The sequence below is a fragment of the Jaculus jaculus genome, chromosome 13 (assembly GCF_020740685.1).
Source record: "Jaculus jaculus isolate mJacJac1 chromosome 13, mJacJac1.mat.Y.cur, whole genome shotgun sequence".
In the NCBI taxonomy this organism is placed as follows: domain Eukaryota; kingdom Metazoa; phylum Chordata; class Mammalia; order Rodentia; family Dipodidae; genus Jaculus; species Jaculus jaculus.
Genome location: NC_059114.1, coordinates 16,118,937 through 16,146,271, shown reverse-complemented (window position 1 = coordinate 16,146,271; position 27,335 = coordinate 16,118,937). Strand labels below are relative to the sequence as shown.

The window sequence follows — 27,335 nt, the reverse complement described above, 5'->3', positions numbered from 1 at the left end:
GCAGAGTGGCACACACCTATAATCCCAGTACTTGGGAGGCAGAGGCTGGAGCAGAATTACAAGTTCAAAGCCACCCTAGGCTACATAGCAGCTTCCCAGCCAGCCCAGGTTATAAAATGAGATGCTGTCTGTAGAACCAATGTTTGGGCTAGAGAGACAGCTCTGTAGTTAGGTAAGCTCCCTCTACAAACATGAGGACCTCAGAGGGCGTGAGGCTGCCCAAGTTCAAATCTCCAGATCCCATGGAGCCAGCTGGGTGTGGCCATACACACCTGAAACCCTAGTCCTGCAGGGGAGTAGAGACTACAAAGTCATCGGAGCCCTGCAAGCTTCAGAATCAGTAAAAAGGAGACTCAAGCTCAAAACAAGACCAGGTGATGAGCGAGGGAGTGGACATCTGATGTTCCACTCCAGCGACTGCCAGTGAGTGACCCCACCCACCACAGGCGAGCTTATGGGATACCTCAAGGGCACATACATCACACACACACACACACACACACACACAAAATACTATCTTTTTTTTTTTTTTTTTGAGGTATTCCAGGCTGTCCTGGGATTCCAAGTATGCACCACCATACCCAGTTTCTGATGGTATTGAGGAGTAAATCCATGCTAGGCAGGTGTTCTACCAACTGAGCTACATCTCCAACCACCAGTACTGCACAATTTGAAAAGCCATTTTTAAAACCTCAAAGCCAGCCAGGCATGGTGGCTCACACCTTTAATCCCAGCACTTGGGAGGCAGAGGTAGGAGGATTGCATGAGTTCCAGGCCACCCTGAGACTACATAGTGAGTTCTAGGTCAGCCTGAGCTAGAGACACCCTACCTCGAGAAAACCAAACCAAACAACAAGAACAACAACAAACCTCAGGGCTAGAGAGATGGCTTAGTGGTTAAGGCACCTGCCTACAAAGGCAAAGGACATAGGTTCAACTCCCCAGAACCCATGTAAGCCAAATGCACAAGGGGGCACACACATCTGGAGTTTGTTTGCAGTGGCTAGAGGCCCTGGTGTGCCCATTCTCTCTCTCTCTCTACCTGCCTATTTCTGTATCTCTCTCTTTCTCAAATAAATAAAATTTAAATTAAAAAAGAAAACCTCAAAGCCTTGTCAAGAAGCTATGAATGACAAGGAGCTTGGGTGCTGGACAAGGCTCGGTCTTGGTACCCCAGGGAGAAGGAACTTGTCCTTTAAAGCCCTCCCGTGAGTCCTGCAAGGACCGCAGGGCCTGGCCCGCCCTTACTTGTTTCTGGCTGGTGAGCTGCATCTCCCTCTCCGTGATCTCGCGGCGGAGATGGTCCACCTCGCTTCGCAGCTGTACAATCTCATCGTTGGCACCGGAGGCCTCATCAAGTTGTTTGGACAAGTAGAAGTTTTGGTTGTTGAGTTCAGCGTTGTCCTCTGTCAGCTGGTTTAGCTGCTCCTCTAGATCTGTGATGACCTGCAAGGAAGAAGGACTCCTGCTACCCAAGGAGGAAGCCACTGTGAATGAGGGGCCGCACCTACAGCTTGAGTTCTGTTTTCTATGTAGGTGACAACCAATGGGCAGCTACCTAACCTGAGGGCAAATCTCAGCTCCCTCACGACTCACTGAGTTAAAACACACATGCCAGAGAGAAAAAGAAAGGCCTCCGTTCCTCACTCATAGCACATCTGGATTATACAGCAAGAGAAAAGTCCTTCAAGAGCTGTAAGGATGAGGCAAGTTTGAATGAGACTGAGTTGATACATAGGGGGCGGGCAATTATGTGTAAAGGGAAATGTAGGCGAGGGAAGAGGACCAACAGTCTGACATGGCATACCTAACTATCTTTAAGGTGACCTTGATTCCCCATCCACAGGGCTTTACCACTGCAGATGACCAGTTTCAGAAGGCAAAATGACATCTTATCAAGGAAGACTGACAATGGAGGCCGCTAAAAGTTATTTGAATAAAGTCACAGGCAATGGATTTAATTTCATGTCGCAGAGGAAAAAATATTAAGAGGAACTTGGACTAATTCTGAAAATACAATATTGCATTATGGCATCACATTAATGGGTTTTACTATATAGTTAGCACTCCGCGTACATGAAATTGTCATTTTATTGAGAGAGATTTAATCTGGCTGCGCTACATTATTTCCCGGCTCCATGGCAGAATGACTTCCATTTCAGCATTTAGCTATTCTAGTCTCTTTGTGGGGTTCAGTATCAGTGCCTGCAGAAAGCTTTTATATCAAATACTTCAGAAGCTTAAGAGTAATTTTCTAATAATAGTTAGAATGAGGCATGTGGGCTATAAATTAAATTTTATGCAACAGAAGCAAGTAAATTAGAAGGAAATGTTGTTAAGCCTATAGTCATGCATTGTTTCCAGTCTTTAGACCTAGAACAGACTTAATTCAGAAAATGCTGCCATTGTTTTCATAACTAATTCCTTTTCTCAACGTACTTTTGGTTAGTAATTGAAAAATAACACTCTGCCTAGGCACATAGAATACAAGAGCCTCAATTAAGCACTTGTTCAGTGTGGCTCAAAAAACCCGCTTTCCACTCTGCCGACCGGTGTCGCGAGTAGTCTAGAAATTCACCTTTGACCATCAAGGCCCGTGTCAATTCCCGGTGCTTGAGGGACACTGTGAATGACAAGGGGGGGCTAAGGGTTGCCTGGTCAGGTTCTTCGGGAAAATGCCAATGTGACCAAGAGGAAAAGCCTGGAAAAGGAACCCTGTGCCACTGTCATTCCTAGAAGATAGATAGCTAGCTGTGCCTCATATAATCCTTTCTGTAATGATCGCCTGAAATCAGAAACCATCACCCTCGGGTTCCGTCTTTGTCCTCTACTGAGTTTATTCCCACTAATTAAGGTCTTTTCCCTACTAGACTTCCACTCAGCCTTCCTCTTCCCCGAGCAAGGCGGTGAGAATGAGGCCGTGGCAGAGCGCCGTCTCTCTGCCCGCGGCTGCAAGCAAGCTCCCTACTTACTCTTCAGCTTTTCTGGCTGAACTGCTCTGTAGCTACTCAACCCTATGTCGTGTGAAATATGAGGAATAAAATTTAATGAGCAAGACGAGATTTCATTCTTAAAGTCTCCTGGAGAACATACAGACAACAGGGAATCTATTTACATAAGAATCTAGCATTTCCTTGACATTCAAAGTTGTATGTTAGCTTTTGGGCACCCACTTCCTTTTTCTGATTTCCTGAAAAACAAAATACAATTTATTATGAGCTCATCTCAGTCATCTTTTCCCTTTCCCCCAAAGTAAGATTACAGATGGCTAAAAAAAACAAACTGAGCCGGGCATGGTGGTGCACGCCTTTAATCCCAGCACTTGGGAGACAGAGGTAGGATGATCGCCGTGAGTTTGAGGCCACCCTGAGACTACACAGTGAATTCCAAGTCAGCCTGGACCAGGGTAAGAACCAACCTTGAAAAACTAAAAAAAAAAATAAAAAAGTGGTGCAAACCCAGTAAGGTGCAAGGGTCGAGCTCTCACTGTAGGAATGGGCTATCTGTTTCCCTGGAGTCATCTGGGTTACCAGGGTCTCCTGTCCCTAACTGCTCTTCCCAGTGTGTGACAGCTGGGCTGGTTGTCCCTAGTTTGCTCATTTGACAAGATGAGGGTATCTTATCTGTGAGAAGAACCATGTGGGGATTTAAAGTGTCTTATCTCATTTGTAGTGTCCACACGTGCTCTCTGCCTAAGTCATAAAATATTAGTTTTTTGACCCCCTTGCTAGTGGCTGGAACTGTGGTTAAGTGTTGGACACATGTCTACACACATCACACATTACTGAATTTATAGATACCAAACTGACCTAAGTTACTGATCTCCGTGGTGGAGGGAAGGGAAAGGAGGAAAGGGGGAAGGAAAAAAGGAAAGACAGAGAAAGAAGAAAGAAAGAGAGGGAGGGAGAGAGGAAGAAAGAAGAGGGGAGGGGGAGGGAGGGGAGAAGAAGAGAAGAGATAGTGAGCCCCACAAGCAACCTTTAGAACTGTCCTTTGTGGCAGATGTTATTTTAGTCCCACTTCATAGATGGGAAGCTGGGTGATTAGGAGGCTAAGTAACTTCTCCAAGGGCACGTTGCTAGAAGACAAGGCCAACAGCTGAACCTAGCACTGAAGTTCAGGAATCCGTGCTCTTGCCCTCCACTATGCTGCCCTCCAAAACACACAGGTGTTTATTCAATTTGTCTCTCAGGTCTTTGAAACCTGAGATGACAGAGATAAATACTGACCCCTCAGAAACCTTTTTTTTTTGGCTTGGCGACAAGGTCTCACTAGACAGCCCAGGCTGGCCTCAAACGCACAGTCCATATTCAGCCTCCCAGGTGCCAGGACTACAGGCCTGTGCCACATGCCCGCTGCTCTTCGGGCTTTTAAACCAAGTAATGTACGAGAATTCTTAGGTCTTCTTTGTGGCCATTCATAAAGGGCAAATGGTCTCTTCATTGAAAAGCTATGTTATCAAGTCTGTTGACCTTTAAGCCCCAAAGATAGAAGGCAAAAAAAGATAAACTGAAGATCTGACTGCATCTCAGCAGTCAGCAAAGACACGGAGACGGCTTCATGGCACAGGGGGCCAGCGCGTCTTTCCTCTACAGGCTGCCTGTGCAGATAACAGATCTCGGTACAGTTCTAACAGAGAACAAGTATATTAAAAAAAAAAAAAAAAAAAAAAGCTGTCTACTGTGTGTCAAAACAAACTCAAAATCTCCGTTTAGGGTAATCTACTGCTTTTCAAGGCTCTCGAGAACCCCACCATTCTGAGAAGCTGACAGTGACCCTCTCCTCCGCAAGCTAACTAGGAGATGAGAAGGAGAGAAGCTGCCAGAAAAACGTCCCATGGGGTGCTGGGGTGCTGGGGTGAAGGAACCAGCCAAATAGTGAGCATCAGGCCGAAAGGACACAGGACTGAAATCCTATTTTAATGCCTGCTTCTTTCCTGAAGGCAGCTATTTGCATATTATTTATTTTTACTCTTATAGCTGACAGATTGATTCATAATTAAAGCTGTGTCATATGCTTGCCCACCAACTCCCCTCTGAAACAGACTTAGGTAGGGTTGGAGGTGCCAGATTGAACCAAATCCTTTTTTTAAACCCCTTCAAAATATAGACATGGTCTGAGCTTGGAAATCTTATTGCTTTGCAAGCTGCTAACCGGGCGGCTCCTATCAATTGAGTTATTATGGGAGCGCTCACCCTCCACGAAGATGATATTTCCTAGCAGAGACAATCTTGGACAGTGACAAGAAGAAAGGACCATTCACCACGATCTCCTGAAGCAACCTGCCGAGTTGTCACTGAGACCTGCTACTGTGGCTGAATGACCTAATGCAGTGGTTTCAAATTTCTTAGGTAGCAAAGCCATTTTCCAAACAAAAGATTATGCTACAAGACCAATATGGTAAAGCTACAAGAGTAAGCAACATCAGTTAGTCCTTCCCATGAGCACTTGGAAGGTATTATCCCATGTAATTATTATTGCAAGAAGTCTATGGGGAAGGTATTATCACAAAACTTCTATGGGTCAGGGTCTTTGAAGTTTCTGAACCTTGAATGTACATTAGAACTAAGCCACTGTCTCTCTTCTCTCACCCAGCACCCAAAGAGCAGTTATTAAATATTCACCAGGCCATCAATGGTTTATTGGAAGTGAGGACATACAATATATCTTATAGACATACAATATCTTATAGACAAAGACACAGAGGCTTGGGTAAAGAATATCTCATAGGGCTGGAGAGGTGGCTCAGCAGTTAAGGCCCTTGCCTGCAATGTTAAGGACCTTGATGTGATTCCCCGGACCCACGTCCGCCAGATGCACAAGGTGGTGCATGCATCTGGAATTCATTTGGGGTGGCTGGAGGCCCTAGTACACCTTTTTCTTTCTTACTTTTCTTTCATTTCTCTCTCTCTCTGCTTCTTTCTCTTTATCAAATAAATAACTTTAAAGAACATCATGTAGATTACTAGAAGACCATCTTATACTCTGAATCCCATCTGCCCAACTCGGGTCCAAGCCACCCAGCTGTTGCTGACATGGGGATGGGGATCCCTTTCTCGGGTTCCTTCCCCCATCTGGAAAGACCCCAATGGCTTCCCCATGGAACACCAGAGATAAATAAAACACAGGTTGGAAGTTACTGTTCCGGAAAGGCAAATTTAGACAGTATAACCATTATACCAGTTAAGCCAGAAACAAAATTAATTCTACATACTAGCATATCCATTACAGCTAAACATACAATTTTAAAAATAGGGGACAGGATCTCAAAAGAATGGGCTGGAAACTTTTAAGGGTGACAGCTATGTTCACTATTTTGACTGGTTTTGGTTTCAAAGGGCTACATACATTTTGAAATCCATTAAGATTAAAACATATTTATTATCCCTCAATAATACCACCAAAATGGCTTGGCTTTCATTTCTTATGCCAAAAGACTAAAGGGGGGGGGGGGAGACAGATCTTCAGATAAATGGAGCAGGGTTACAGATGAACATATTTTAAAAACATCTAAGTTTGGGCTAGAGGGATGGCTTAGTGGTTAAGCATTTGTCTGCAAAGTAAAAGGAGCCAGGTTCGATTCCCCAGGACCTATGTAAGCCAGATACACAAGGTGGCACATGCATCTGGAGTTCATTTACAACTACTGAATGGCCCAACATGCCCATTCTCTCTCTGCACTCCCCCCCCCCACCCGCCTCTTTCTCTTACACACAAATAGATACAATTAAAAATTTTTTAAATCCAAGTTTAAGGAAAAATAACAAGAAAGAGTCCTACATTGAATACAGTGGCTCTTGTCTATAATCCTAGCACTCTAGAGGCTGAGGCAGGACAGCCAAGTGGGAGAGACTAGCCTGGGCTACATAACGAAACACTGTCTTAAAACAATAAATGAAATAAAAATGAAGTCATAAAGTGATCTTCATTTTAATCATGATCATGCACAAGCATTCTGATACACACAAGTAACTGGTGCAAAAATAAGAAACCAAGTCTACAGCCATACCACCCTGAATGCACCCAATCTTGTCCATCTCAGAAGTTAAGCAGGGTCAGGCCTGGCTAGTACTTGGATGGGAGACCGCCTGGGAATACTGGGTGCTGTGAGCTTTGGATACTTGGGAAAAAAAAATTAATTAAAAAAAAACCAAGACAAGAAACTAAAAAACAAAACAAACAAAAATGAGCAAAAGAGGGCTGGAATAGAACCCACCAGCTCTTCCAGGAAGAGAGGAGAGGAGGAGATAAGAGCCATTCCGAGGCAGGTCCGTCCAGATCAACTAGAGAGACCAAAAAGATGCTCCCTAGCAGCTGTATTTGAGAACAGATTTAAAAACCATGGTTCTAGTCATATGTTGGAAATACTACAGAGTAAGGAAAAAGAGCAAATTATTGGCAGAAGCAACGTGAAGCAACTTCACAGATAAATTAAGGGGGGAAACTCTGAACCTGAAGGAACACATCCTTCCTAATTTCACTCATATTAGGTTCAAGATTAGTGAGAAAAGACGACATGCCAGGTGTCAAAATGACAACCTTGGGGCAAAGGATTCTAACAAAAGGGTGAATGGTGCCCCCTCCCCGGGGGGCAGGGGGCTGATGACTTTCCACAGCTGCCCAGAGTCCACAGAGGAGACTCTGTGTGAGTGTGCCGAAGACCTTGCCCTGAGCCCTGATCACTAGATGAAAGGGAGAGGGAAACCACACAGGGAGGACTTCATGTCACAGCTAGAGCAGCTAATGAGATGGTAATGAAAACACACACACACACACACACAGGAAGGGCTGCTTCTGGAAAGTAACAGAGGCAGAGCGTCAACAAGGACAATGTCACTGAGGACTAAGGGAGTAATAATTCGAAAAGAGCAAGGAAGAGAGATGGAGGCATGAATAAAGATAGCAACTCATCTTCTGACGGGGCCTATTTCTGTCCATCATTGTGATCAAAACCAGACTTTGCTTTTCCCTGACTCTCCCCATTACATAAGCGATGAACGATGCTTATCTGCTAGTACAGCTTCTCTCAATCTAAGAGACCTGGAAGGTCCTGGATTTTGAATTTGCATACTGAAAACACACATTTTTATCTGTTAGGAAGTGAAAATTTCAAGGTCCCCAGGATAACTAGTTGGCAGAGGCCACAGGTTGGAGAAGCCTGGCACACGGCCAGGCCCTGGCACTTGGACAGTCTCCAGCCCACATGAGCTATGAAACCTTCTACACTGGGGAAGAGGGGCTGCCTTGTGACTTTTGTTGAAGCTGCTGAAATCTGAGTGGTTTCATAGTAATTAAAAAAAAAATTTTTTTTTTTGAGGCAGGGTCTCACTCTAGCTCAGGCTGACCTGGAATTCACTATGTAGTCTCAGGGTGGCCTCGAACTCATGGAGATCCTCCTATCTCTGTCTCCCAAGTGCTGGGATTAAAGGTGTGCACCACCACACCCGGTCCTCAGCAACAGAATTTTTTTTTGCTTTTGTTTTCTTCAGGTAGGGTCTCACTCTAGCCCAGGCTGACCGGAATTCACTATGTAGCGTCAGTCTGGCCTCGAACTCACAGTGATCCTCTTACCTCTGCCTCCCTAGGGCTGGAATTAAAGGCGTGCGCCACCACACCTAGCCATGACAGTCAGAATTTTGACCATCCCAACTATCTTCTTCCTTCAAACATAAAGAATGGCTTTAACTTCCTTAAAACTGGTGGCCCCCTGAAAAAACTAGTTCTCAGGGTCTCCAAAAACCCCAAAGCCGCAAGTTTTGCATCAAAACTCAGCCACTAATATCCCTCCCTTCTCCTCCTCTGCTTCCGTTTCCTGCTGTTGAATTATCTGCCATTAATTTATACTCACAGTGCAGCTGTTACGAAGGGCATCAAATTTGCGCTGGATTTCATCTCTGTGTGCCTAAAAGGTAAGAAGTCGATTATAAATTTCTCACAGAATGATAAACAATTCCACATGCTACAGGTCAAATACAGAGACCAGCAATTTGCCAGGAAAGCCACAAATACCACCGCAGCTTTGCAAAGAACTCATCAATGGAGTCACCCCAGCAACAAGGGAGGTCCAGGGAGACAGGATGATGGCGTAGATAACGGTCAGAGACCACCACATATTCATACAACGGATATGTATAATTTTTTAGGTTGACATTAACACCTAGGGTCTACTGGGGAAAATGGAAAAAGAGCAGTACCGGACAAGCTTTTTTTTTTTTTTTTTGGTTTTGTTTTTTCAAGGTAGGGTCTCACTCTGGCCCAGGCTGACCTGGAATTCACTATGTAGTCTCAGGGTGGCCTCGAACTCATGCGATTCTCCTACCTCTGCCTCCTGAGTGCTGGGATTAAAGGCGTGCGCCACCACGCCTGGCTATGGACAAGCTTTGATTCCCCTTCATTCAACGCCCTCTCCTTCCAGAAAGGATGAGTAGCTTTCCATCTACCCTCCAAGTGACCCCTCCCCAAGGAGACACAAATATACACACACATACACAGTGAGAGCATGCAGGAAGCAGGGGGAGGGATGTCAGCTCCTGGCGTGTCTAGGAGTGCACACGACTTTGAGATGCATCCTGACTTTCAGCTTCCTTAGAGTCAAGGGCATGTAGGAGAGTTGGCCCCCTCTATGTGCGGATTCGGAATGCAGAGATCCCACCAACCACACATGGAAAATATTCTAGAAAACAATGTGCTTCTGGGTTGAACACTAGCTCTCTTCCTTGTCAATATTCTCTAAATAATACAGTGTTCATATTTTCATGGCACTTACATTCTATTGGGCTTTTTATTTTTTATTTTTTGAGATAGTGTCTCACTGTAGCCCAGGCTGACCTGGAATTCACTATGTAGTCTCAGGGTAGCCTCGAACTCACAGCGATCCTCCTACCTCTGCCTCCCGAGTGCTAGGACTAAAGGCGTGCACCACCATGCCTGGCTATATTGGGCATTTTTTGAAAATATATTTTTATTTGCAAGTAGAGAGAGAGAGAGTAAGCATGGGTATGCCAGGGCCTCCAGCCACTACAAATGATCTCCAAATGCATGCACCACTTTGTGCATCTGGCTTGACATGGGTACGGAGGAATCAAACCCAGGTCATTAGGCTTTGCAGGTAAGGGCCTTAACAGCTGAGCCATCTCTCCAGCCCATATATTGGGCATTCTAACTAGGTGTCTCAAATATAAGTGTGCTGTTAAGTATGCAAGAGGATATGCACAGTTTCTATGCCAATATATTGTTTAATATATGGGACTTGAGCATCTGCAAGCTTTGGCATCTGTGAGCTCCTACAAAGTGAGGGATAACCACATATTTGCTCCTGCATTAAATTGCAAATAAGATGTACTTTTCTTCTAAGAGTTGTGGTCAACTTTTGAACAGGTAGGGCAAGAGAAAGAAAAAACTGGCCCAAGGTGATAACAGGGAAGCAAGCAAACAGAAGACACCAGAATGTGTCTTGTATAATGAAGGAGAATGCTGCCTTGGAAAGCTTTTATTTGGATATCATGATCCATCCAATTTAGGGACCAAAAATCTTGAAGGTCCAGTAAGGCATTTGAATCTCTTTCAAAAATGCAAATACTGAAACCAATGGAGGGTTTGCAGAAGAGGAATGATCTGAGGGCTGTTTTCAGATGTCACGGGTACTGCAGGGAAAATAATCAAAACAGAACAAAAGCAGAAAGGGGTAGGAAACCTCTAGGATGTCAGGGCTGCCATTGAAGCAAGAAATAATCAATGGTGGCTTAAAGTGGACTGGTGGTAAAAAAAAAAAAAAAAAAAAATGCAGGTATGTGAATGGAGCCAAGATCTTATTTATAAGTACAACTAAAATAGGCATGCATGGCTGAGACTTGTGACAGGAACAGGGCAAACTATACTTACCATTTACGTAGCTATGAAAGCTCACAGAAGCAACTATAAGACAACTCAACTGAATAAAAAACGTTGGGGGCTGGAGAGATGGCTCAGCGGTTAAGGAGCTTGCCCGCAATGCCTGACAACCTGGGTTTGACTCACCAGGACCCACGCAAAGCTAAATGCACTAGTGGCACATGTGTCTGGAGCTTATTTGCTCTGGTTAGAGGCCCTGGTGCATCCACCATTCTCTCTCTGTGTGTGTCTCTTTCTCAATCTCTCTAATAAAGAAACCATTTTTTAAAACATAAAAAATGTGTATGTACATAGCATGTGATGTGGTGCGTGTGGTATGGTTTGTCTTTATGTATGCTGTATACAGGTACGTAGTACACTTGGGCACACAGAGGCTGAGAAACTGTGGGGTGTCTGTCACTGAGCTGCATGTTTCCTACACAGAGTCTGTCTCTGCAACCAAAGCTGCTATTCTCTCTCTCTCTCTCTCTCTCTCTCTCTTTTTTTTTTTTTGTTTATTTGTATTTATTTATTCGAGAGTGACAGACACAGAGAGAAAAAGGCAGAGAGAGAGAGAATGGGTATGCCAGGGTTTCCAGCCACTGCAAATTAACTCCAGAGGTGTGCGCCCCCTTGTGCATCTTGCTAACATGGATCCTAGGGAATCGAGACTCGAACTGGGGTCCTTAGGCTTCACAGCAAGCACTTAACTGCTAAGCCATCTCTCCAGCTCCAGAGCTGCTATTTTCAGTCAGACTAGCTGACCATTGAGCCCAGCTATTGACTAGTCTGTGCTCCACACAAGAGTGGTGTTAAAGACATCAAGGCCACACCCAACTGTTTGGATGGGTGCTGGGGAATCAAACTCTGGGCAGACCAGGCCTCTCACACACAGCCAGCACCCTGACCTGCATCTTCTCAGTCCCTAAATCAAAACTTTTAAATCTGCTGGGCATGGTGGTACACACCTTTAATCCATCACTTGGGAGGCACAGGAAGGAGGATTGCTGTGAGGTCAAGGCCACCCTGAGACTACATAAGCCTATGCAAATTGACTTTTTAAAAATAATTTTATTTATTATTTGACAGAAAAAGAGGGAGAGAGAGAACAGGCATGCCATAGCCTCAAGCCACTGTAAATGAACTCCAGATGCGTGCGCCCCCTTGAGCATCTGGCTAACGTGGGTCCCGGGGAATCAAACCAGGGTCCTTTGGCTTTGTAGGCAAATGCCTTAACCTCTAAGCCATCCCCCCAGCCCTCACAAAGTGACTTTTAATGTGTCTGGAGCTCATTTGCAATGGCTGGAGGCCCTGTCTATTTCTTTTCTCTCTTCTCTCTCTGCTTGCAAATACATAAATACAAATTTTTAATGCTAAAAGTAAAAGAAAAGCTGTCCACCTAGAATTCTGTATTCAGCCAAAATATCTTTCAAAACCGAGGAAGAAGCTGGGCATGGTGGTGCACGCCTTTAATCCCAGCTCTTGGGAGGCAGAGGTAGGAGGATCGCTGTGAGTTCGAGCTACCCTGAGACTACATAGTGAATTCCAGGTCAGCTTGGACCAGAGTGAGACTCTACCTTGTAAAACCAAAAGACCAAAATATAAAAATAAAAATAAAAATAAACAAGTGAGGAAGAAATCAAGGCTATCTCCAAAACGCATACAGCAAAGGAAAATCTGACCAGCAGATCTACACTGCAGGAAATGCTAGCAGAAGTGCCCCAGGCAGAGGGGAAATGACAACCCCAGGAAAGAATGAGGAGCCTGGGGAAGACAAAAGCTACTACATGGGAAAAGATCCACAAACAGAAGGTTACAAGAATCAACTTGCCAAGTAATTTTCCCATCTTTCTATGGACCATATTTTATTTATTTATTTTTTTGTTTATTTATTTGAGAGCGAAAGAGAGAGGAGGCGGCAGAGAGTGAGTGAGAATGGGCGAACCAGGGCCTCTAGCCACTGCAGATGAGCTCCAGATGCATGCGCCCCCCTTGTGCATCTGGCTAAAGTGAGTCCTGGGGAATCGAGCCTCAAACCGAGGTCCTTAGGCTTGGCAGGCAAGCGCTTAACCGCTAAGCCATCTTTCCAGCCCATATGGACCATATTTTTTATTTGCAAGCAGAGAGGGAGAGAGAAGAGATGGGTATGCCAGAGCCTCCAGACACTGCAAATGAACTCCAGGTATATGCATCACCTTGTGCATCTGTTTACATGGGTACTGGGGAATTGAACCTGGGTCATTAGGTTTTGCAGGCAGGCACCTTAACCACTAAGCTATCCTTCCAGACCCTCTACAGATCAATTTAACAGAACATAATCCCCACCCCGAAATTAATCTACTTTTTGCCAAGAGCTAAAGTCAGATGTTGAATGCCTCCCAAAGATACTATAGTAAAGACACACTGTACAGAGTATCATCACCAGGAAGTGTTTTGGGACCTCAAAGTGATGGGAGACAATGGAGATATACCCTTGAAAGCGATGTGGGAACCTGGGGCCCTTCCTTTTCTGCCATCTTCATTTTCTGGTCATGAGGTGGTGACTTGTGACCACTACGCCCTCTTGCCCTGTGCTGCCTTGCCACAGGCCCAGACCAAAGAACCGATTCATATGAAGGGCTGGAGTCGCCAAGACTGTGCCGCAAGATAAGCCTCTTCTCTTTACAAGTTAACTGACCATAATTAACTTTGGGGGGGAAAAAAGCACATCATGTTAATTATCTAAGGTATTTCAATGCAATGATGGGAAGCTGAGTGAATATCCCTAACGAGACACATGGTAACTTGCTGAGGCAAGAACAACATGGATCCAGCCTAGGAACATGGCCAGCTGCACTACTGCCTGGTACTGATGGGCAGCCGCTGGCCCATGTGCACATCATGATCACATGGCCTCTCCATGGAGGAAGAACAGGCCTGTGTGTGAATCAACACTAAGCCACGGGTCAGGAAGCTACTTGTTTTTGATATTTTTTAATTTTATTTATTTGAGAAGGGGGAGGAGCAGACAAGAGAATGGGCACACCAGGACCTCCAGCCACTGCAATCCAGACCCATGCGCCATCATGTGCATCTGGTTTACGTGAGTACTGGGGAAATCAAACCTGGGTCCTTAGGCTTCACAGGCAAGCGCCTTAAAAGCTAAGCCATCACCCCAGCCCTCAGCAAACTAGTTCTCGCGAGACAGAGTAAATATTTTTGGTTTGAAAGCCATTTGGCTACATAAATCTGCCCTCAGAGAACAAAAGTTACCATAGAAAATATGTTAAGTGGGGAGCTGGAGAAAAGGCACAGCGGTTAAAGGCTCTGGCTTACAAAACCTGAGGAAAAGGTTGGATTCCTTGGTGCCTACGTGAAACCAGATGCACAAAGTAACGCATGCATCTGGAGTTCATATGCAGTGGCAAAAGACCCTGGCATGCCCATTACTTCTCTTTTTTTTAAAACATTTCTTTTTATTTATTTACTTGAGACAGAGAGAGGGGTGGGAGGGGAGAGGGGGAGAGACAGAAAGTGCAAATGGGTGCGCCAGGGCCTCCAGCCACTACAAGTGAACTCCAGACGCTTGCACCACCTTGTGCATCTGGCTTACGTGGACCTGGAGAATCGAACCTAGGTCCTTAGGCTTCACAGACAAGTAAGTGCCTTAACTGCTAAGCCATCTCTCTAGCCCCATTCCTTCTCTCTTATTCATTTTTTTCTCTCTCTTTCTGCTTGTAAATAAATAAACAAAAATATTTTTTACAAAATAAAGAAAATATATAAATGGGTGTGGCTGTGTTCCGGTAAGACTTTCCTTATAGAAAACAGGTAACAGAATGGGTGGGGTCCCTGCTCTAAATATCTGTTTGATGTGGATTCTCTTTCACAAAAAGAAAACGGAGGCTGGAGTCAAGTCTAGAAGCTGAGCGATGCTCATAAGAAGCCCACTGGCCTAGGCAGGGAAAAGCCCTACCCTGCTTTCTTCCAGGTCTTCTTTCTTATCACCAGCAAAGATTCCAAATAACTCGACCCCACAAAACACTCATCTAACTGTCCCCCTGGAGTCTGAAATCTCAGGCACTCATGCTGACTCATTTCCATTCAAATTCACCATTTGGACCGTTTAGACACGTCAAATGCCAGTCCTCGCTGAGGAAGACTGCAGTGAGCTATAGTCATATTGGATCTGATTTATCATTGAACATGATACAATGACAACTGGAATGATCTAAGAAAATGAGAGGACACATATGATTATATTTCTTTAAAAAAATAACTTTATACGTCTTTCATCTCAAGGAAATCTTTGGATGAAAATTACTGAAGATCCCAGAAAGTAAAAATGTTAACATAGTGAAAAATGCCAGTTAGATTTTTAAAAAATATTTTATTTTTATGTATTTATTGGGGGGGGGGAGAGGCAGGTAGAGAGAAAGAGAGAATGGGCATGCTAGGGCCTTCAGCCACACTGCAAACGAACTCCAGATGCATGTGCCCCCTTGTGCATCTGGCTGACATGGGTCCTGGGGTATCAAACCTGGGTCCTGTGGCTTTGCAGGCAAGTACCTTAAATGCTCAGCCATCTCTCCAGCCCGCCAGTTAGATTTTAATATTATTACAAAAACAGTCTGTCTGTGGGAACCCCCAGACCTGCTTAGGAACCCCAGACCAGCTAAGTGGCGCTGAGGTAGACCGAGTAGACTGCAGCCAGCCCTGCCTGAGGACTAGGGACAACTCCTCGGGGAGATTTCATGTTTTCACTCATTTTAAAGAAAGTTACAGGAGGGCGGGTTACAATGATGACAGAAAAGGCTGTACAACTGAAGAAAGGAAAGCAGTGTCTAGGTTTCTGACCACCTTCAGGGATCCATGGTCGAAATTCGAGACCCGCCCCCCCCAAACAGGCAGGATCCCCCATTCCCTTCCCACTGAAGGCAGGTACCAAGCAATGTTCTCACCTTACATGCTCGTTTCCCGTCTTGGCTATCACACCGCTAACTCCCAGGGTCTGATGTATATGCAGAAGAATGAAAGCTTGCACTGGTTAGTGATTTCCACCAAAGACGGCAACGGTGGTGGTTTGCATGTAAAATGGTCCCCACGGCCTCATGTACTTGTCATGAAGCCTCATACTTGACACCCAGCTGGTGGAGCCTTTGGGAGGTGGAGCCTTGCTGGCAGAAACATGTCACTGAGAGGAGGACCTTGGGTTTATCAACCCACTAGGCATTCATAGCTCAGCTCGCTCACTCCATTCCTCCCTGCTGCTGTGGAGACGTGATACCTGGCTGTCTGCTCCTGCTGCGATGAAAGGTCCCCTCAAAACTGCAAACTGAAACAACTTTCCTTGCAGAAGCTGTATTTTGTCCCAGCAATAAGAAGGCCACAATGGCTTTGGGGAGCCATAATCACACAACACAGGAAGAAGGATCGTTTCATTAGTTTCTACACAAATCAGTAAAAAAACAAAAATAAAAATAAAAGATATGGGGGCAGGAACACAGGGCATGTTCATGAAGCTATACTGGTGTAAGACTGACCTGAAACACAACACCACAGCGTACACACACACACACACCCATGCACTAGAATTCTCTTCCTTGCAGAAACGAGGTCACAGTCTCAAATCCCAAGTCTAGGCAGGAAACTTTTCTACCAGTAAGCAATTAAGTCTCTTAAGAGCATGTTTCCATTTAAATTGGACCTTGCCTGAATCTCAGCTTTTAATGGCCAATCTCAATGCAAATGCAATTAAGGGGATGGGTAGAGTGAACGTGTGGAGAAAAAGAAAGATCAGGGAGGCCAACAATGGCCTCCCAGCTGCCAGCCAAGCCTCTTCAATGGAGTGCTCTAACTCAACTATGCCCAGGGCGGAGGCCAAGCCAGGTAACTGTTCCCTTTCCAGGCAGGGAGGTGACCACCTCTTAGAATCAGGCAACAATAGCCCATTGGACCATTCTCTTTTATTGAAAAAACATCACACCGTGAAGCTCACACACTTCCAAGGAGGCCATTTAGATCCAGCTGACTTTAATTTGATCGATGCTCGTGTTGGGTCTAAATGTGGGCTTTAAACAATGAAAATAATAAAGTACCGCATTTGTGACCCGTTTCTCTTTACCTTAGAAAATAATACATTCTGCAGGACAAAGTCAATCAAGCCATTTAAGCAACAGCCACATGGCATCTGTAACCAGGACTGTGACATAATCGAGACAACACCGGAACTGAACTAAGGCACACTTGACAGGGGATGTGGAATTTCACAGGGCGGGTTTACAAACAGCTGTTTGACCCAAGGCATTTTCTGCCATTTTTTAACCCTTGAGACAAGGTCTTGCTATATAGCCTAGGCTAACCTCAGACCCATGATCCTCTTTCCTCAGCTTCCAGAACGCTGGAATTACAGGCATGGACCACTATAGCCAGATTCTATGATCAGATTGAACAAGCCTTATTTTCCACGTACCTTCATGTACAAGAGGTACAGAGAGGCCCTAGTTTCTAGATTGAGGGAGGTGTTTTTTTTTTGCGGGGGGGGGGGGGAGCTGCTTTGAGGCGGTGATCTCATCCAACTAAATTAAGTCGTGACTTGCTGCTGCACTAGGCTTCGAGCAACCACAAACGCAGCACATTCCAACCAGCAGCAAGACAGGACTTCAAAGGCTAATTTCCCCACAGATCAACAGCAGTGACAAATGCTCTATTTCACATTCTCCTCCATCCCAGTGTGCAAGAGAAGACACGTGGCCACAGCTATCCTCTCGATCCCACAGAGCAGGGAGAGGAAGGTGCCATCCTCAGCTGCTCCAAGGAAAAGGGCTGAGGGATTTCAGGCGGGGCCTGGGGAGAAGAGGCTAAAGATACTACGTAAGGCACAAGCAGACGCTATGGATTCAATCGCCCATGTCACTTCTTTGTTGCAGAGCTTAGGTATCCACACAGGGGGGATATAATCATGAACAACATGTTAAATAACAGTTTAAATTTAACTACCACTCTACAGCAGCTAAGAAATGCTGTCCAGTGAGGCATGGTGGCACATGACTTCAATCCCAGCATTGGGGAGGCAGAAGTAGGAGGTTTGCTGTGAATTCAAGGCCACCCTGAGACTACAAAGTGAATTCCAGGACAGTCTGAACTACAGTGATAGTGTACCTCCAAAAATCAAAAAAACAAAGAAAGAAAGAGAGAAAGAAAAGAAAGGAAGGCTGTATAACTGTCACCCAACTCCAGCCAGTACCCAGGTCATTGTGGCACATATTCTTACAGGTCCAACTCCTCCCTCACTCCATTTTCTCTTCTGTATGCTCACTTTCTGTTGGCCTCTTCTTTCTTAGTGTGTCCTGCTTTACAGCTTGCCAAATTGTGTTCAGTCCACTTTAAAACAGAGCAGAGGGTTGGAGAGATGGCTTAGTGTTAAGGCGCTTGCCTGCAAAGGACCTAGGTTCAATACCCCAGGACCCATGTAAGCGAGATGCATGCTTCTGGATTTCACTTGCAGTGACTGGAGGCCCTGGTATGCCCAGTCTTTCTTTCTTTCTCTCACTCTATCTGCCCCCCCCCTCAAATAAATAAATTTAAACACAGCAGAATATATATGTAAACAAAGAGATGTCAGGACTATTTTATTTCAAACCAAATATTGGGGGAACATGGCATCATGATGATTGTTCTCAGAGAGATAATAGAACTTTAACGAGTTGATCGATACCCAGAATTGGCACGAATCCCAGAAAAATCCAGGCTGCATAAGCACCTTCCTTACAGGAGTTATTCCGTACCACTAGGGTCACGGAAGCCACTGTGGTCTGGACTGGTCCCCAAAGGGCTCTAGCTCACATTCCCAATTTAGTTTAAATAATGAGATTGCCAAACAATGGGAGATAATGTTTAACAATAAACCTAGTATAAAAATAGACCCACACATGCATGTGCACACACACACAATATTTGTAAACAGAGGAAGTTTTAATCGACTAATGGACATGACCGCCTGTGGAGGTAACTCTAGGAGATTCCCCAAAGGCACTAGCTGATGACGAGAGGGCCAGCATCCAAGTGGAATCAGAATGACTAAAGAACCCATTTAAAAAAAAACAAAACTGAACCTAATCAGCCACATTGTGCCATGCCCTGCCCACAGGAGAGGGCACTCTGACCAGCAGGCATGAGTGTGCCCATCCACTTGGCAGGTACAGCGTGTTTCCTTGAGAAATGCGTGTACCTGGTGGACACTAGCCAGTACAACTCATTCCATTTCCTAAGCCCAGCATCCAAGCCCACCAAGCAGTCTTCCAAGAATGCAGTTCTCGCCCAGCATGGTGGCCCATGTCTTTAATCCCAGCACTCAGGAGACAGAGGTAGGAGGATCGCTGTGAGTTCGAGGCCACCCTGCGACTCCATAGTTAATTCCAGGTCAGCCTGGACTAAAGTGTGACTGTATCTTGAAAAGAAAAAAATAAGCTGTAATATATATAAAATTATGGGGCAACAAAAATAACATGAGAAATATGGTAGAAAAGCTACTCTATGTAAGACACATGTTTTTTTTTTTTCTAATGATATTTTCTATGAGAGAGAGAGAGAGAGAGAGAGAGAGAGAGAGAGAGAGAGAGGAGAATATACTGGCACACCAGGGCCTTAGCCACTGCAAATGAATTCCAGGTGCATGAACCACCTTGTGTATCTGGCTTACATTGAGTTTTGGGGAGTCAAACCTGGGTCCTTAGGCTTTGCAGGCAAGCGCCTTAACGGCTAAATCGGCTGTCCAGCCCTCTAATGATTTTTTTTAAATGGGTATTGGAGAGTGAAACTCAGGTCCTCATGTTTACAAGGCAAGCATTTTACCAGCTAAGTTATCTCTCCAGCTTTTTTCCTAATGTTTTTTGAAGATTCAAGTAGAAGACCCAGTTCAACAGACTCGGGCTGAAACAAAAATTTGAAATGTATTGATGACGGCTTTAAAAAGCTAGACACCGGGCTGGAGAGATGACTTAGCGGTTAAGCGCTTGCCTGTGAAGCCTAAGGACCCCGGTTCGAGGCTCAGTTCCCCAGGTCCCACGTTAGCCAGATGCACAAAGGGGTGCACACGTCTGGAGTTCGTTTGCAGAGGCTGGAAGCCCTGGCGCGCCCATTCTCTCTCTCTCCCTCTGTCTTTCTCTCTGTGTCTGTCGCTCTCAAATATATAAATAAAAAAAAAAATGAACAACAAAAAAAAGCTAGACACCTGGGCGTGGTGGTGCACACCTTTAATCCCAGCACTTGGGAGACAGAGGTAGGAGGATTGCTGTGAGTTCGAGGCCACCCTGAGAGTAAAGAGTGAATTCCAGGTCATCCTGGGTTAGAGTGAGACCCTACCTCAAAAAACAAAAACATAAAAAAGAGGGACAGTGCTTAAATAAAGGAATTCTTGGCCGGGTGTGGTGGTGCACACCTTTAATCCCAGCACTCAGGAGGCAGAGGTAGGAGGATTGCCGTGAGTTCGAGGCCACCCTGAGACACCATAGTGAATTCCAGGTCAGACTGGACTAGAGTGAGACCCTACCTCAAAAAACCAAAAACAAATAAAAACAAATAGAGGAATTCTTCAAGGTCCTAAAGAAAACAGACATTGCTATCTGGCTAGTATACTAATTCCAACAAAGAAATCTACAGAAGCCATTTTCCCACCCCAACCCATACTGTACAATCTCTCCCCCTCTCCCTCCCTCTCCCTCTCGGCATCTCTAAGAATGAGCAAAGATCCTTGGCACTACTCTCACGGCAGCTAAGACCTTCTCGGCCTGCTGGCGCTGCTCCCAGACCTACCGTGAGAGCCTGGATCTCCTCCTCGGCCTCGGCTGTGGTCTCCTCCAGTTCCGTCTTGGCCTGGCGGAGCTGGCTCTCCAGGGCCGCGCGGGCAGCCTGCAGAGCCGTCAGCTGCGACTCGCGCTCCTGCAGGGACAGCTGCAGCTCCGTGAGCTGGCGCTTCAGCTCCAGCTTCTGCTCTTCATGCTCCAGGCTGACCTGGGGGGGTGGGGGGGAGAGAGGCCATGCTCAGAGGCCTATGGCTGTGCAGAAGCTGAAGGCACGACCCGCTGCTCCACCAGAAGGTTGTTGGGTTTTCCTTTCTTTTTTTCTTCTTTTCTTTTCATTATTTATTTATTTATTTATTTTGGTTTGAGGTAGGGTCTCACTCTAGCCCAGGCTGACCTAGAATTCACTCTGTAGTCTCAGGGTGACTTGAACTCATGGCGATCCTCCTACCTCTGCCTCCCTAGTGCTGGGATTAAAGGCGTGCGCCTCCACACCTGGCAGTTTTGAAAGACAGAAAGAGGCAGAGACAGAGAATATGCATGTGCCACCTTGTGCATACTGTTTACAAGGGTACTGGGGAATTGAACCTGGGTCTCTAGGCTTCGTAGGCAAGAGCCTTAACCATAAGCTGTCTCTCCAGCCCACCACCTGCAGTTTAAACACGCTCATGAAACAAACTGCTCAGTGCTCAGCCAAGGGGGAAGATGGGATAAAACAGGACTGGTTTGCCTCTCAGAAATCAACGGGAATGAGGGGCTGGAGAGATGGGTCAGTGGTTAAGGCATTTGCCTGCAGAGCCTAATGACCTGGGTTTGATGCCCCAGGGCCCATGTAAATCCATATGCACAAAGTGGTGCATGCATCTTGAGTTCGCTTACAGCAACTGGAGGCCCTGGCATGCCCATTTTCTCTCATTCTCTCCTTATAAACAAATAATTTTTTTAATCAACAGGAATGAGAATATGCAGGAGGATAACTCAGTCTTCCTAGGGCTTTGCCTGCAAGGATTCAACCAACCACAGAGTGAAAATGTTCAGAGAAAAAAAAAAAAAGTGTATCAGTACTGAACATGCCTGACCGTGTACAGATGTCATTATTCCCTGTAACTACCGGCATAGTGTTTACACTGTGTCAGGCCTCTACAAAATCTACAGGTGACTTCATGTATCCAGGAGAGCATGTTAGGTTATATGCAAACACTACTCCATCTTATAGAAAGACCTGCCCATCTCCAGGTCTTGGTATCATTGATAGGAATCCTGGAGCCCATCCCTGTGTAAACTGCATACACTAACCACCCCTGACTTACAAATATTCAAATGCCTGAGAAGCCTTCAAAGCAAAATCCACACAAGCAAAATCTCAAGTGAAAATTAGAAAAATTATTCTTATTATAAGAGCATTTAAAGGTAAATGGGCATACATAATGTCATATTAGCAGCAGACACCTTTACAATTAGAATGCAAATGCGAAACGAGGATGAATTCTATTTCTTCTAAATATTCTTTGCACTGATTTATTCTCATTAGATACCCAGCATTAATGTCACAATTGAGGTAATCATTCTTCTCTCCATCTGCCCAACCAGCCATCTATCTTCTCAATGTTTTATGCATTCATTTAGGAAAAATTTACTGAGCTGCTTCTGTAGAAAGATGAATATGAAGATGAGAGACAGTCTCTGCCTTCAAGCAGGGGAGAAGAATGAGAATTAACCATCCTTGTGGCATCCAAGTGTAATGGTCAGGGCGCATAGGGATGTTATGGGAGCACAGCCCATTGGTGTAAGAGCTGACTCAATCTGTTAAATTCTGCTGACAAGTTTCAGGAGTCAAACAAGCAGACCAGAGAACTGGGGTTGCCACGAAGTGATACTGTGCCTGCCTAGCAAGGCTCGGGGTTCAGTGCCCAGCATCACACAAACAAACATGGGGAGGTGGTGAATTTCCAGACAAGGAAAGCAAGACATCCAAAAGTATGGAGATGAACTAGTTTATGGCAGGTCTATTGGCAAGGTTGTCCCAGGACATAGAGGGTGAACTCAGAACACTAGGTTAGGAGATATCCTGCAGAGAAAGCGCCCCTGAAAAGGCTCAAAAAAGAATTAAGCTGAGCGTGGTTGTGCACATCTTTAATCCCAGCACTCAGGAGGCTGAGGTAGGAGGATCACAGTGAGTTCGAGGCTACCCTGAGACTATATAATGAATTCCAGGTCAGCCTTGGCTACAGCAAGAGCCTACCTCGAAAAACCAAAAACAGAATCACAGGACTTGGTGGATTTTTGTTTGTTTTGAGAGAGAGAAAGACAGAGAGAGGAAGAAAGAGGCAGAGCAGGAGAATGGTCATGTCAGGAACGTTCAGCCGCTGTGAATGACCTCCAGATGCAGGCGCCCCCTTGCACACACTTGTGACGCTGCATGCTTGCGTCACTTTTGTGTCTGGCTCTACATGGGACCCGGAGAGTCAAACAAGCTTTCTTAGGCTTTGCAGGCAAATGCCTTAAACACTAAGCCATCTCTCCAGCCCGGGGGTTAATGTTTTTATTGAAAACTCTACAATATGAACACATTGCAAAATGGTCATAGTCCCTTATGATCCCTGTCCCCTGCCTCCACTGCAGTGAGGACCCTCCTCAGTGGGGTTATTAGTAATTAATCATTGTGGGATTAATATGAGGTGACGCAGGGAACAAAGAATGGGTGTAGAGGATTAAAAAAGAAAGGTGTCTTGTGTTTCCAGGCAGGTGCATTACAGAAAGACAGACCACTGCTTACAACATGGGGGAGAGAGACAGAAGAGCCAGTCTGAGGATGAATGAGACATTCAACAGTAATGAGGGGCTGGGGAGGTGGCTCAGTGGATAAAACGCTTGTCACACAGCATGAGGACCCCCGGTACCCAAGTGAAATGTCAGGTGTGGTAGCATGCCTTTGTAACTCCAGCACGGAGGAGGTGAGGTCAGGTTATCTCTGAGGCTCACTGGCCTAGCCAAATCAGTGAGCTCTAGGTTCAGCAAGAGACCCTGGCTCAAAGAGTAAGGTGGAGAACGACCAAGTCCAACACTTGACATCGACTGCCAGCCTCCACTTTCACGTGTACACACACGCCCACACACACACATGAACGAACACACAGACACGTGCATGCATGCACGCCACATACACACACAAAAATGTATAAACTAAGAAGCAATACGTTGAACTTGATCCCCACAAGAGACATTGAGGTGCAAAAGATCTACTGCAAAAACGGCTCAAAAGCCAAGAGAAAGGTCTAGTTGGTAATCTAGACCCAGGAGCCCTTTATAAGGTAGCTGTTACCAGAGATTATGATCAACTGGTGATGACAGGGATGACAAGCGACAGTGTGCCTGCAGCAAACAGTACTCGTATTACCTCAGTGTGCTTCTTAGTGCAAAAAGGGCAGTATTACTATTACCTTAACTTCACAGACAAGCAAACTGTGACACTTAGAGATGGAGCAATTAAGCAAATGTTATATAGCTAAGAAGAGGAGGAGGAGGAAGGAGGAGAAGAAATAGAAGAAAAAAAAAAGGCATAGCTGGCATTCGAACCAGGAAGTCTAGTGGGAGTCCATGCTTGCAAACACTGTGCCTTCCTGTTTGTCTTATTAAAATGCCAGCTGTCAGAGCAGGCTGGGACTGACAGTAAGCCTGAAAATTCCTCAGATGCCCCTTGGCAAAACCATGAGAGACAGGTGAAAGAGAGTCAAGGAGAGGCCAGGGTGATGAAAGGCGAACCCGGACGCCCTGCCCCTTGGGGTCCGCACACGTTTTGCCACAGGAGAGGGAGAGGGCTCTGGGCCCTTTAAGGTGCAGCAGCCATGAAGCTGAGGCCTCTGCCCTCAATCTCAATAGCAGCAGGTTACCAAGAGAAGATGGACTGGCCTTGTTATATTTAGAGCTAAACACCAAAACTCCCAGGGAGAACATAGAGCTCTGAGCCGCTTATGAAACATTTTAAGTTTCTCCTACCATGGTTGGTGGGGTAGTTGGGGATGGGGGTGGGGCCCTCGTTATACCAACTCCAGAAAGAAAGAAAGAAAGAAAGAAAGAGAGAGAGAGAGAGAGAGAGAGAGAGAGAGAGGGAGAGAAAGAAAGAAAGAAAGAAAGAAGAGAGGGAGGGAGGGAAGGAGGGAGGGAGGGAGGGAGGGAGGGAGGGAGGGAGGGAGGGAGGAAAGAAAGGCAACAAGCTTCCCTGGGAACATTGTGATTGCCCAGATGCAATAATGCTGAAGGACAGGCTCAGGAAGAGGCATGTATGTGAAATGGGAAGACAGTCAGTGGATCCCAGTCTAAATAAATCTGTACATACATAACACTCACACCCTTAAGGATGACTCTACCAGAAAGAGGGAAAACAGAGCCTGAATCGTAAGGCTTGCAGCAACCCTCAACGACCTGAATCAACTGGAATGCCTGTTAAAAATGCAAATCCGGGGCCGGAGAGATGGCTCAATGGTTAAAGGTGCTTGTTTGCAAAGCCTGGCAGGCAGGGTTTGATTCCTCAGTACCCAAGTGAAGCCAGATGCACAAAGAGGCTACCTGGTTAAGTACCAAGTCAGCCTAGGCTACAAAGTTGAATCCTGTCTCAAAAAGGGGGCGGAGACGGAGCCTGGGAGATAGTTTAGTTGTTAAGGTGCTTGCTAGCAATCCTACCAGCCTAACTTCAACTCCCCAGCACCCACCTAAAGCCAGACGTAAAGTGGTGCATGCATCTGTGATCCCAATGTTGCTACGGCAACAGGAAGTGGAGCCAGGAGGATCCCAAAGCTTGAGGGCCAGCTAGACTGGGGCACATAAAGCTAAGAAGCAAAAACAAAATAATAACAAGGAAGCCCCTGTCTCAAGCATGGTAGAGGGAGAGGACAGACTCCCCAGGGATATCCTCTGACCTCCACATTTGCACCATAGCACGCACATACCCACACACACACATAATAAAAATAAGATCAGGGCTGGAGAGATGGCTTAGCGGTTAAGGCATTTGCCTGCAAAGCCAAAGGACCCAGGTTCGATTCCCCAGGACCCACGTAAGCCAGATGCACAAGGGGGTCCACGTGTCTGGAGTTCGTTTGCACTGGCTGGAGGCCCTGGCGTGTCCATTCTATCTCTCTCCATCTTTCTCTGTCAAATAAATAAATAAATAAAAATAAAGTATTAAAAAAAAAAACCCACAAGATCAAAAGCTAGAGAGGATACCAAAAACTCTGCCCTTCAGAGCTGAGGGGGACCCTGGTGGAGCCCACACCTTGACCACCACTGGGAAAATGAGATGGTACTATTTCTGTCCTTTAGAGTAGAGGCATCTTTTAAAGACCCCAGTGAAATGAAACACATGTAAACTCATGCAAATGTGTGTAGTCCCAAGGTTTAGTCCTCAGACCTGTCTGCTTAGCAGGCTATTCCTTAAGAAACATCATCTACTTTGAAGAGTTTTTTCTTTTTTCTTTTTTCTTTTTATTTATGTATTTGAGAAAGAGACAGAGGCAGAGAGGGAGAGGGCTTCTAGCCACTGCAAACAAACTCCAGATGCATGTGCCACCTTGTGCATGTGGCTCAAGTGGGTGCTAGGGAGTTGAACCTTGGTCCTTTGGCTTTGCAGGCAAATGCCTTAACCACTAAGCCATCTCTCCAGCCCTATTTAGAAGAAGTCTATCATAAATATCCCAGGACTCAGACCTGCAATGACTGCTTTCCCATCCGCTTCTGTGAGCGAGCCACCAAGATAAGGAACACTGGTCTATCATCGCCACTGTACTATGGCATGCTGCAGGTGTTTAATAAATACACCATGTGTACATGACTGTAACATCATGGCTTCACTCAACCTTGACATCATCTGAAACCAAACTTGGCTCTATTTTCCAATCAATATCCTGGCTTCTCTTCCTAGCTCCCCTGTACTTCTGAAGGGAACTACTGCTGGTTTTGCCTTTTATCTTCTGTCAGGAGACATGTGCCTCAGTCACTGAGCTGTCCTGCGCAGCCAGTCCATGCACGGGCTACATCTTGTGTACATCCTTACATCCTTCTTTTAAAATATTTTTATTGTATTTTTATTTATTTGAGAGAAAGAGAGAAAATAGATGCACCAGGGCCTCCAGCCATTGCAAATGAACTCCAGACACATGTGCCACCTTGTGCATCTGGCTTATGTGGTTCCTGGGTAATCAAACCTGGGCCCTTTGCAAAGCAAGCTCCTTGAACGCTAAGCCATCTCTCCAGCCCTCCTTACATCCTCCTAGAGGAGGAAATGCCCAGCTCCATTTGGCAGATAGGCGCACCCGCTTACATAATCCCCACCTGATCCTAACAGGAAGAAACATTACCACCAACACTTTGCAGAGGAGGAAACTGAAGGGTAAAAGCTTCTGAAGAGTTACTGAACTAGTAAGAACGAGGCGAATCAAAGCCAGAACCACAGCCTGGCATGGTGGTGCACGCCTTTAATCCCAGCACTCGGGAGGCAGAGGTAGGAGGATCGCTGTGAGTTCAAGGCCACCCTGAGACTAGAGTGAATTCCAGGTCAGCCTGGACTAGTGTGAGACCCTACCTTGAAAAAACAAAAACAAAAACAACAACAACAAAAAAAAGAAAAGCCAGAACCATATGGCCCAGTCTTCATTCTCTGTCACTCCCGAGTATGGACTGATTCGTGACTGA

General features: G+C 45.7%; 1 protein-coding gene and 1 pseudogene across 8 annotated transcripts in view; one reads left to right on the top strand and one right to left on the bottom strand.

The window, feature by feature from the left end:
- The window catches only part of Cit (citron rho-interacting serine/threonine kinase), a 226,811-nt gene that overhangs the window by 51,690 nt on the left and 147,786 nt on the right, over positions 1 to 27,335 (bottom strand). For all 8 annotated transcript variants that reach the window (XM_045132089.1, XM_045132091.1, XM_045132093.1 and 5 more), the window contains 3 exons: positions 20,662 to 20,859; positions 8,849 to 8,902; positions 1,249 to 1,446 (listed from right to left, as the gene is read on the bottom strand). In XM_045132089.1, the coding sequence (XP_044988024.1) occupies positions 1,249 to 1,446; positions 8,849 to 8,902; positions 20,662 to 20,859 (450 nt within the window). The remainder of the gene's footprint in view (positions 1 to 1,248; positions 1,447 to 8,848; positions 8,903 to 20,661; positions 20,860 to 27,335) is intronic.
- LOC123454256 lies at positions 6,996 to 7,113 on the top strand (annotated as a pseudogene).